The 11,695-nt window shown below is 49.0% G+C and overlaps 5 protein-coding genes and 1 non-coding gene; 4 read left to right on the top strand and 2 right to left on the bottom strand.

Moving 5' to 3' along the window:
• Positions 1-377: 377 nt before the first annotated feature.
• Positions 378-862, top strand: FFUJ_06499 (related to L-PSP endoribonuclease family protein; the record flags this gene model as incomplete). XM_023579831.1 has 2 exons in its annotated part: positions 378-489; positions 546-862. The coding sequence occupies 2 exons, from the start codon at positions 378-380 to the stop codon at positions 860-862; spliced, it is 429 nt and encodes a 142-aa protein (XP_023432599.1).
• A 333-nt stretch (positions 863-1,195) lies between these two features.
• FFUJ_06498 (related to DNA-directed DNA polymerase) lies at positions 1,196-3,411 on the top strand (the record flags this gene model as incomplete). XM_023579830.1 has 3 exons in its annotated part: positions 1,196-2,259; positions 2,356-3,073; positions 3,124-3,411. 3 exons carry the CDS (start codon positions 1,196-1,198, stop codon positions 3,409-3,411), a joined length of 2,070 nt encoding a protein of 689 aa, XP_023432598.1.
• Positions 3,412-5,621: 2,210 nt separating this feature from the next.
• Positions 5,622-7,075, top strand: FFUJ_06497 (related to transmembrane transporter Liz1p; the record flags this gene model as incomplete). XM_023579829.1 has 5 exons in its annotated part: positions 5,622-5,660; positions 5,712-5,785; positions 5,836-6,045; positions 6,095-6,436; positions 6,487-7,075. 5 exons carry the CDS (start codon positions 5,622-5,624, stop codon positions 7,073-7,075), a joined length of 1,254 nt encoding a protein of 417 aa, XP_023432597.1.
• Positions 7,076-7,413: 338 nt separating this feature from the next.
• Positions 7,414-8,947, bottom strand: FFUJ_06496 (uncharacterized protein; the record flags this gene model as incomplete). XM_023579827.1 has 3 exons in its annotated part: positions 7,414-7,998; positions 8,067-8,665; positions 8,719-8,947. 3 exons carry the CDS (start codon positions 8,945-8,947, stop codon positions 7,414-7,416), a joined length of 1,413 nt encoding a protein of 470 aa, XP_023432596.1.
• Positions 8,948-9,624: 677 nt separating this feature from the next.
• On the top strand, positions 9,625-9,711 carry tRNA. The gene has a single exon. It is a non-coding gene (tRNA).
• A 191-nt stretch (positions 9,712-9,902) lies between these two features.
• FFUJ_06495 (related to high-affinity iron permease) lies at positions 9,903-11,184 on the bottom strand (the record flags this gene model as incomplete). XM_023579826.1 has 4 exons in its annotated part: positions 9,903-10,407; positions 10,465-10,913; positions 10,963-11,087; positions 11,157-11,184. The coding sequence occupies 4 exons, from the start codon at positions 11,182-11,184 to the stop codon at positions 9,903-9,905; spliced, it is 1,107 nt and encodes a 368-aa protein (XP_023432595.1).
• Positions 11,185-11,695: the final 511 nt, after the last annotated feature.

Genomic DNA, 11,695 nt, shown 5'->3' with positions numbered 1-11,695 from the left:
CCGGGCGCTGAATGGTTCCGTTTCTGTTGCATTTGTCATGCCCACGGGCTCTTTGTTACACCGTCTTGGCGAGAAGCTGTGCATGTCCAACAGACCAGTCGTAGGTTGCAGGGTTGAAGATAATCGTCCTCATTGAACCGACCCTTGGTGCATCTTACTCAGATATGGAATGAGGTTAAGCCGAAAAACGTTATGCCAACGTTATGCTCAATGTCATAGATGGAGATCATCCTGCACGCCTTACTGTGCATGATGCGATTGAGGGTAAAGCATGAGTATAAATGACAAGAGTAAGACGTGAGGAATTGGGCACATCATTCACTCCAATTCTAGCGTGCAACAAACATCGTTCATCTGTTTCAATATAATTCGAAAAGATGTCGCAACTCAAGAATTACACTTACGAAGGCGTCGGCGAGTTTCTCACCAACTTCCTCAACTATGCCCAAGCTGTCCGTGTCGGCGATCAACTCCAGCTCAGTGGTCAAGGTTCATCACCACGCCGCTCCAATTGCTTATCCCCAAAAACTAACATACAATCTCAGGCGGCTGCTTCATCAAAGACGGTGACCTCGTCTTCGCAGAGACTCAACTTGAGCAAATTGACCTGGCTTTCGAAAATGTGGACAAGGCGCTAAAGGCAGCTGGTGGAAAGGGCTGGGAGCAGGTCTTCAGAGTGAACTCGTACCACACAGAAATCACACCAGAAGTCGGACAGAGAATGGCAGAGAATTACAAAAAGTGGATGCCGAATCATAAGGTCATTTGGACTCAGATTGGAGTGAGGCAACTTGGTGTTCCGACGATGTACTGTGAGATTGAAGTGTCAGCTTATGATCCGGAGGGGGCAAACAAGGAATAAGCTTCAAAGATGAACAAACACACTTCAGACTACACAGACTACACAAGAAAACAAATTTACTGAGTTATAAATATCAATGGACCATTCGGTCAATTTAGTTTAACCAATGATTAGCGATAGGACGCGCTTTGACTGCCATTGACTTTGTTCATGCTTCTCTAGGGTAGCGCAAACATCAGTGACGCAGCATGCTGACTAACGACTCCGAGATCGGCACTGCCTCGTTTAGGTTTAGTGCGGGTCAACCATTCGCGCACGAAGGATCTTTTTTCCTTTGCGACATCATCGTTCCATCCACCGCACAAAGCACATCTGCATCCCCAACCACACAAAATGCCTCCGCGCAACAACAGGCCGCGCAACTCGCGTCCCGACTCGCGCCCAAGAAACGACCGTCCTCTGCGTCCCGATGCCGACAGCTATCGACCCGGCGACAGGTACGACTTGCCTCCTCGACCGCCCCGCGACAATTATGGCCACTCCGATTCATACCGCCCGCGCGTGCCGCAGGGCGACTTTACCTTTCGCGTAGACAAGCCGGCTGGTATGCCTGATTTCCCGGCTGATTACCGTGGGCCGTCTGATAGGAGAGGGCCGCGTCGTGATGGTGGTCGTGGTGGCCGAGGTCGGGGCAGAGGAGGAAGGAAATGGCAACCTCCACCTCACCCGTCCGAACGCGCTTTGGTATCTGGAGCGACTGCGAACATGCCTGAGGAACGACTTGGTGAAGAAGGCGCTGCCAAATTCCGCGATGTTGATGAGCTATCGGACGACGACGAGCTGGAAATGGATATTTCGTCATCCTCCGAGACAGAAGGACCTTCCAAGAAACGTGCAAAGACAGGAGACGATGGATCCGGCGATGCTGCACCTAAGTGGTCAAATCCCGATCCCTACACTGCCCTCCCATGCCCCGACGAGAGCACCCGCAAGAAGCGGGATATGGTCAAGCTGATCCGAAAAGCGCGCCTAGAAGATCAGTCGGAAAAACTGGCTGCTTCAACCGAAGCCGAAGACTTTATCTCGTTTGACCTGACAGAAGACGAAGAGAGCAGCGAAGAAGAAGAGGAAGCACCGCCGCCTCCCCCGCGCGAACCTCCCCCGCCACCGCCTCCGAACGCGCCCTCCGGACCGAAAGCTGAGACTGCGCGTCTGCCCGAGAAGCCGCGTGCCCCTACTAATGGGACTTTGGATACGTCGCGAAGAAATGATCCGCTGGGATCTCGTAAGCGAACTGCCGATGATGAGATCAAGCCTCCAGATTATGGACAATTGAAGAAGGCTACGACGAAGCCTTCGAAGGGTTCGCTTTTGCCCAGTTGGCAGCCGAAGACAACAGAGGACCCTTGTCCTTGGGATACTGTCGATCACTCTGCTACCATGAACATGCCATTCCGGTAAGTTGAACCACCTTTTCTCCCACCTTTCAGTCATGGATCCGCCTCGTGGCCCAGGCTTTCTCCCCGCTTCTGTACTCTGACTAACGTATACAGATTACACAAGGAGATCATCGACTTCTACGAATACGTCCGACCCCGTGATTTCGAACAGCGAATCCGCGACAACCTCGTCGAGAACCTCCGAAAGGCCATGCGACGCGACGGGAGGAACTTTGCGAGCGCCTCGGTCCACCCCTTCGGTTCCTTCATGTCAGGCCTTTACCTCCCCACCGCAGACATGGATCTGGTGGTCTGTTCCGCAAGCTTCATGCGAGGCGGTCCACCAACGTACCTGTCAGCAAAGAGCTGGCTGTACAAGTTCCAGAAGTTCCTCACCAGCCAACACGTAGCTGACCAACACTCCATCGAGGTTATTGCCCACGCTAGAGTCCCGTTGGTCAAATACGTTGACAAGCAGACTGGTCTCAAGGTTGATGTTTCGTTTGAGAACTTGGGTGGCGTCAACGCCGTCGACACTTTTCTTGAGTGGAAGGCTCAATATCCTGCCATGCCTATCCTGGTAACTGTGATCAAACATTTCCTGCTCATGCGTGGTCTGAATGAACCTGTAAATGGAGGAATTGGTGGTTTCACAGTGATTTGCTTGGTTGTCAGCATGTTGCAGCTTATGCCACAGGTACAAAGTCGAAACCTCATCCCCGAGCATCATCTCGGCGAGATGCTTCTCGAGTTCTTCCACCTCTACGGGCGCGAATTCCGCCACGACACCAACGCCATCTCCCTGACCAGACCAATTGGGTACATCCGAAAGGTACGTCTTGCACCCCTCCCTGCTCTTCTATTCTTTACTGACAATCCCAGTCCGAGGTCCGAAGCCTCACGTACAAGAACTACGACCGCCTCTCCATCATCGACCCCAATAACTCGGGCAACGACATCTCCGGCGGCTCATCCAACACCGTGGCGATCCTCGACCGCTTCAAAGGCGCCTTCCACCTATTACGTGAGAGAATGGACGAGATTGCCCGTGATCCCAACAAAGGCAACATTCTTGAAGTGATTCTTAAAGGCGACTACTCCTCTTTCAGAATGCAGCGAGATTTCCTCCGCCACGTACACGAGAAGCACATCGGACCTTGTTCTTCCTGATCCTACATTCCCTGAACACAATCAAAAAGCCCATATTGATACCCCCAACCGGTGTTGTGCATATTATTTGATGCTGGAGTTTTTTGTGTTCTTTTGCCGGCTATGGATATTTAGACGGGGTGGCTTGGAAGACGTCATGATCTTCGCATTTTTTTTTCTGTTATTCACATTGCATTGTGTATAGTAACGCCGTGATGAAGAGGGGACGGGATGTTTTTTTTGGGGGACTGGCGCAGATTACATTTCCACTGAGAGGCGCTCACGCATCGGCCTAGTGGCCTAGAATTGGACGACGATATTTATTCACCACGACTCGAACTTGATCTACTAACCGATGCAGTGACTTGGCTACTAACATTGACGCAGTGACATGACACACCACTACGCTGACGATACTTGCAGACTTTGTTCTTGAGAGAGCGCGGAATGCACTCGACGTCCTTTCTTCGGTTTATAGCTGTTGAAAAACTCGTTGTTTCTTGGACAACACTTTTTCTCACTGCTTCTCTGCTATATGCAGGGCTGTGGAGAGGATTGAAGATGGTGATGGGGTTAAAGCTGAGATCTGGTGGATGTGAAGGTGTCGAAGGAGAATGAAGGACAGTACCGTCGCTGGGGTCGACTCGGTTGAGGTTGCAATATCAGGACGAGGGCGACGAGTATTTTGCCCGTATGTGTTTTTGGTATTCCTTACCTTTGTGGCCTGGAGGCTGAAGCCTCTTTTGACCCCTCAACCTTATCACACAAATATCAGGACATGGCAGATAGGACTCTGTCCAATACACAGCAGAGAGAAAGGGAACGTCCAACCTTAGATACAAGCGATTCATTTTCTTATTTAGATAGGTATCCTGAGTTTTGTTGTCCAAAGCACAGTAGATCTCAGATGCAGATCCATGCAGCTGTTTAATTAACAGGCAGGGGACTATCGACAGTGGCGTCGCCTTAGCCTCAGACTATTGACTCTAGCTCAGGGCATCAGCGTTCTTAAATCTGCATCTCCCCTGATCGATCCCCCATTTCTTTCCTTCCTCACTTCTTTATCATCCGCGAATCTCAAAATGCCTTCAACAAAGTCCATCGCCGTCGTCGCGACCCTCGCAGCAGGCGTCGCCGCAAGCAACTGCAAACCATCAAAACCCACCACCACCACCTCTGCTCCCACCACAACATCATCATGCCCCGCCTACACGCTCATCTCAGAGCCAACCGAGGACATAAACTGCAACGTACGCGGTGAGCCCAAAGAGGGGCAAAACCAGGTTCTGGAGAGTTTATATCTGGATGATTGCGCGCAGAAATGTAAAGAGTTTGATCTTTTCAACTGTGAGCTTGTTAGCTTTGAGGAGCCGGCTTCGCCAGAGGAGCAGGGAAGTTGTACGCTGTATCCGGATATCGAGATTGTGGAGAGGCCGAGGGGGGGAGAGGTTGTTTATTATGATTCGAGGTGTTTTGCGTGTTATACGAGGGGAGGAAGGGGAGGAGGGAGGAAGTTTAGGGGGAGGATTAGGAGGAGCTAGATGTTTTTTCGCGATGGATCTATGGTGTTTTGGAGGCTGTGCTTTTTTGGTTTGTTGAGGTCGCGTTATTGACTTTTCGGGAGGTTTATCTTCATGAGGTTGGCTCATTATGGTCACATTTTGCCTGCGATCCAGACTTGTTACGGTTCATCCAAGACTCAATAGTGTAGATAATGTATTTTACTTGTTCTCATGAATCTTATCAGATAAGAATGTCTCGATCTTGGCATTGTCTAAAAACAGTAAGCGACGGATCGGCCGTGAACCTTGATGGAACCTCCACTGGAAAAGAATCGGTCCAATAGAACTGGCGACATTATTAAGGTTAATTTTGAACCGCTACACATTTTGGTTTTTCTCTCATTCGTTGGCAATTTTCCAAGATCACGAGAAGTGAGTCTCAGCAACGTTGACTCAGGGATACTGTGGCTAATCGGTGGCTTTAGTGTTTGACTACCTCTGGGGCGATACGAGTAAAGAGGAGAAGAGGCTGATACGAAAACTTGGTGAGTGACTCCAACCTTTCGACGGGACACAACTGAAACTCAGCAGATTTCTTTATTCTTGTAGGCCGCTCATCTCTTAAGCTCATGTTTGATTCTAACGAAACGAGACTTTCTGTTGCTTCAGCTTCTTTTTCAATCATCTTGGTACGTCTCCTCATCGCAGCATCCATGACGTTCTTCTGACATGGGAGTCACAGACAGACAAGCCTTTGCGAATGCATATGTGAGTCCTCCAAAGAAACCTGTGCAATGACTCTGACTGAAGGTGCAATAGGTAGCAGGTCTTAAAGAAGCCCTCGAGCTGAGTGGTAACCAGTACAATGTTCTCCTCTCGATGGCATCAGCAGGGTACGAACTCGCCCAAACAGCAGTCCAGGACCAACTGACGGATTTTGCAGCATGCTTGTCGGCCAAATACCCAGTAGCATAATCATCCACAAGATCCGCCCTCGAATATGGATGTCTTCTATGGTCGTCGTATGGGCAGGCCTCACTATGGCCAGTGCAGCTTGCAAGACATATGCTCAACTCTGCGCCGTTCGCTTCCTGATGGGTCTCGCTGAAGCAAGTACTTATGCTGGCTCAATTTACATCATGGGATCTTGGTAGTAAGTCTCACAACTCCCAAGTTCACGAGCAAAGCTGACAATCTGACAGTAAATCCAACGAAATCGCCAAGCGAACTGCCATGTTCACTGTCGCAGGTCAAGTCGGCAAAATGTTCGCCGGAGCTATGATGGCTGCCATTCACGAGTCAATGGAAGGCCATGCCGGGCTCGAGGGCTGGCAGTGGGTGTTTTTGATAGACGGCATCATCACTTTGCCTGTTGCTATCTTCGGCTTCTTCTTCTTTCCGGATGTACCTGAGTACACGGACGCTTCGTATCTGAGTGATAAGGAACGACAGCTTGCGCTTGATCGACTACCGCCGAAAAAGGAAGATGGTCATGATATACAGGCGTGGAGTCTTGTGAAGAGGGTCATGGGGCATCCTTTGCTGTGAGTAATCTTCATTCTTTGATCTGACCACTTACTAATGAGGTGGGCAGTTATGTCTGCTGCGTCTTCTCGGTCCTCGGTTCCGCACTTCAGTCCTACGTCGTGCAGGGGCTCATGCTTTTGTACCTCAAGTTCCGCAAGGACATTGATGGTTTCACCCAGTCTGAAGTCAACACGCTCCCCATCCCAACTCACGCCGTCGGCATCGTTGCTGAGCTTTCTGTCTCATTCTTCATGGATCGTTATAACCGGAGGATGTCGCTTGGCTTTCTGCTTTGCTCGATCCAGATAATTTGCAGCATCGTACTGCTGGTTCCAGGAATGTCAGTTGCAGGCAATCTCACAGCACTTTACCTCTCAGCCTCAGCTTACGGCATCAATCCCCTGTTGTATGGCTGGTCAAGCAACATCCTGGCTCGGACAGCGGATGATGCTGCTCGAAGTGTGACATTGGCTTCAATGGCAACAAGTGATGGGTTACTGTGGACGTTCTGGGGTATCGTCATGTTCCCGGCTGATCATGCACCTTACTGGCGCAATGGGTACATCGGGATGCTGTGTGTGAGTGCTGCAATGATTGGCTGGCTATTTGTTGTTCGCTGGGTAAGTTTGTCCCCATTACTATCATGCGTGGTCTGATGATATCTAGCTCGATCGTTACACCGCAGAAAAGTATCCTGCTGGAGATCATACAAGCGCCTCGTCTCTGGTAGTGACGGAGGTGAACTACTCCACAATGGATCAAAATAAGGCAGTTTGAGGCTTCACGGAAGAAAGTGTTTGTCTCGAAAGAGTTTTGAGATGGTCTAGGAAGAGAGTCAATCTAGCTCGGACACCATGAATACAACACCGTTTTCCCTCCAACAACCTGGGCTACTGCCATGCCCTTTTGTGCTCATGTCTCAAAATGAAGGAAGAAGCGAAACTGCCATCTTATGATCCGTCCCTCAAGTTTCCATCACTACAATCCATCCTTCTCAAAATAGAGTGAGCTTCTTCTCGAGTTCTTCGACAATCTCCCAAGAGAACTGGAAAGGAGTCTCGGGTCCTTCAGGATTCAGGATCCCGATTTTGTTGCGCTTCTTCAACGGAGAACGACGCATCTTGCATGACTTACAGAGGCGCATTACAGCAGTGTTCTTGGCCTTGCAGGCTTTGCAAACCCACGCGCGGAGGATCTCTTTTGTTTCAACATCAATGATGGGAATGCCTCCGACATTACGCTCAGGTCGACCTTTGAGCTGAGCCATGGATTTCAGATCAGAGAAATTTCCAAAGATAGTAGTTGGTCCCTCGTCAAGCGAAAAGAAGGGGTGACCAGCTTTGGCGTACGTAGCGGCTGAGATAGGGCTCTCCGGGGGATCCTGGCCCGTGACTCGCTTAAAGCTGACACTGTTTAGGATCTGCACATTGATTGTGATTTGGGATGTCTTTTTATATTCGCCCTTGGGCTGCTCGACGATGTTTTGACGGATGAGGCCGCCAGCGGCGATGTTCATCTCTTGCTCTTCAATCATCGAGCTACCACCACGAAGACGGGTAAAAAGATGAAGAAGTGCTCCCTAAGGTTCATATTCAGGTTAGCATCGAAAAGACGCCTTAATCTGGCAAGATGATGAATCAAACATACGTTCTTAAGATTGTAGTCACACAGTCTCAGCTTGTCTTCGAGATAGTTAGCTGACTGAAGCCTGAATTTATGAAGAGAACAGTCCCTACTTTTGAGGTTTTGTGATGCCCAGACCAAGGTTTGGCACACAACATCGACGCCAACCTTTGCTTTAATGAATGACTTCAGTGTTTCGACCCTACTGAAACGCGAGAGAAAATAGTTGGATATTTTGCCGCCGAGCTCTTTGACCATGACGTTGATGTTGTCTTTGGGACCAGAGAGGAGAGGGTCGAGGCGCGTGATGTCAAACTGAATACCTGCGGAGGTCTCTTCACCGTTCATCATCTGGTACTCGATAGAAGTACCAGTCCCAATTGGCATGGCCACAAATTGCTTGACTTGGCCGGGCGCGGTAGCTACGCCATCAATCCACTCCTGATCAGGAACAACAATGTAGTCCTGGATACTCTTCTCTTTCTTCAAGAGCTGTCGCCGACGAAGCTCGGTCGCATTATTTGGAACGTTGGGCTCACCAGAGACGATGTTGACGTTTCCGACGTGGATCCGGATGGCGTAGGTCTTGGTACTCTCAAAGTCGATCCATAAAGCCTCGCGTTCTGTTACATGAAATGTCAGTATTGTTCAATGAGAAGAGCCCCGGAGTACTCACGATACATGGGGATGAACAAGCCGCCTTTCTGCGCCATTGACAGGGGAAGCGTTCTAGCATAGTCTTGGATCTTGAATAGTGGAAAAGCGCCCTGATCCGGTGGGAGGCCGCTGGTGTTTTTGTTGTCAGGGACGCGGATTGTGCGCCTGAAGGTGATAGTCAAGTCATCGAGTGTGACGCCTTCTGACACAGTAACTTTCGGAGTCCACCGGGTCAGTTCTTCAATCATCTTGTCTGCTGCCTTGTCGGAGGATGAAAGGTGAAATGGTGATTGTGTTGGAGGAAGGATTGCTTAAGTGAGCAGAATGAGTTCAAGAAGTTGGTTCGGTGATGTGCTAAAACCACGCTGTGAGAGTGTCTTTTATTGATCAGAGCAGTCAAGTAGCAGTGGTATGAAGGCGAAAGGTGAGAGAATAGATGGAGCGTACAGTAATGAAAGACTTGCGCCCTTTTTAAGGTAGTTATCGTGACAACCCTGGAACTCCCCGGTAGTGAGAGTGAAAGGACATAGCAAGGAGTTTACGAGTAGATGGAGCACAGATTCACCATACTGCGGATTCTGATTAAGTTGATATTATTCTGATGGCCTTTTGTGGTGCAGCATTGATTCACTGACATACCCTGAACTCAGCATTGCGGCATAATGTTATGCACAAGTTGGCAGCGATTGTCACAGCCAGAACATGTTTTACTTGGACTTTGAAAAATATACGAATGCTTGCACTTAGTTCGTAGGCATGCAGCAATTATTGATGAAATACTTGGACTTTCTGTGTAGTGGTCTTTGCTCGCCCAATAAAGTTGGACCAGGCTCTTTGGCATCGTCAGTCTAGTCTCGCTACGGTGCTTTTTTTTTTGGCAAGGATCGTAAATCATACAAGAGACCTTGTCAAATATCAAATACACCGGCCGCGTGGCCTAATGGCTAAGGCGCTAGATTTCGGTCTCTTTCTGAACTCTCTAGAGATTCCAGGTTCGACTCCTGGCGTGGTCGAAACACGATCTTCAGATCTTTCCTTTTGCAAATTTCTATACCTGAAATGGGTCTTTGGGGAACAGACCAAGCCACCTTCTCCAATATTTTATATAGATTCATTCAAAATGACAATTGAAGCTGTCTTTAACCAATTTGTGTTGTATTCCTCAGAAGTACTTTTTTAATAACATTATACTGTGTATGTCGTTTAAATACTACTCACAACTGGCATAGCAGTCTTGTCATCTCCATTCGAAGGCATAAGCTCATTGTCAATGTTGCTCGGCTTCTCGGGGACAGTCTTCTTGCGCAGTCCAAAGCATGTCGTCAGTGGTGTAAAAACGCCAAGGTTACCATATCGCTCCATGTAAGTCATTGAGCAGAAGCAGATAATGACAACGAGCCAATAAACGTTATACGAGACAACAGATCCGATAGTCGCAGAGTTTTGCCAGCCAAGAATGGCGTTGAAGATACCCCAACCGCCACCACCGTTGAGCTCAGCGTTGCAGCAGTTAACGTGCCAGACACTCTTGTGGATGTCGTAAGAACCAGGACCGGAGCCGACTTCTGCTGCATCGCCGCCGATGATGTTGTTCCAGGCGTGGATTTCGAAGGCCCAGACGGCTTTGCTGAAGAGACCAGCGGCGACGAGGTATAAGAAGCCGGTAGAGATGATGAGGAAGATCTGGAGGGATGTAGTGTTTCCTCCTCTGGATAAATTTGTCAGTATTGAGACCATTTTGTAGAGAGTAGAGAAGTCAGCAAACCTGTAGATGATGTATCCAACAACGCAACCGGCAGCAAGACCGCAAATGACAGCCAGAGGAAACGACGAAGCTGGAAGTCCCAAACTGACACCTCCAATATATACAACAGCCTCAAGACCCTCTCTCAGAACCGTGATGAAAGGCAGAATAAACATGACGTGCTTTTCCGACCAGAGCTTGAAACGACTCATGATGCCAGAAGTTGCAATCGCATCCTTCTTATCCAGAGCCTGCATAAGCTTGACACGCCACTTCTCCTGAAGCTTATTAACTCTCAAGAGCGCAGCGCCCATGATTGAGATGATAATGGCTGCAATAAGACTGAAACTTCCCTCCCAGATATCTTCAGTTTTGCTAAAGACGTCTTTGCCGAGGGAGTAGAATGCTCCGATCATGCCGGCGCCGATGCAGAGGCAGATGGCGAGGCCAAGACCTACCCCAATCCATACCTGAGTATTTGTTAGAGTGAAGGAGAGTGAATTTGGAGAGTGGGAGTACCTGTTTGAGCAGGCGTTTGTAGGTTTCTCTATCGCCTTCGCCGCCGACACTCTGCTTCAAGAATGCGAGAAGGACGGAGACGATGATGCTTGTTTCGAGACATTCTCGGAAACAGATGAAGAAGACTATTCGGATGAGAGTTAGACAGCTGGATTTATGCCTAGACATAGCTTTTGGTGTAATTGGTCACATACTGGGAACAGCAAAGACGTTGACTGTCATGATGATATCTTCAGCCAGACAAGGCAATCAAGTGCAAGTTTAAAGATGTACAGATGAGAGATTCACAGATCTTTGGTACGAGAGGATATGCAATGAAGCGAAACAATATATTGATGCGCCCAAACTCGCTTTCACAAGACAGTGGATCCCCCGAATTGACTTTGATCCCCTCGCCCTTAGCGCGCCAGCCTCAGTGCCGACTTTCCCGAGTCAAAGTCATCTGCCTGTAAAAAAGATGGATAAGATAACCTTTGACACTGCGCTAATCACTTTAAGCACTCTGTGCTTCACAGCTGAGTGCCGACTTGCCGAGACTTGGTGTGTCTGACGCCATCTGATTTGACAAGATCGATAAGATAAATTAATCGCGCTCCCGATTATCCGATAGTTATCAATCTAGACTGTGCCATTGTCGAGTTTCATGGGCTGATCCTCGTATCTTGCGCGTGCCGGTTATCCAGAGTTTGCTGCCAAAAAGTAAGGTTACTTGACTCAATTGCAGCTGGAGCTG

This window comes from Fusarium fujikuroi, chromosome FFUJ_chr06 (assembly GCF_900079805.1).
Source record: "Fusarium fujikuroi IMI 58289 draft genome, chromosome FFUJ_chr06".
NCBI lineage: Eukaryota > Fungi > Ascomycota > Sordariomycetes > Hypocreales > Nectriaceae > Fusarium > Fusarium fujikuroi.
Note: the sequence above shows the minus strand (reverse complement) of the source record. Positions and strands in the feature narration are given on the sequence as shown.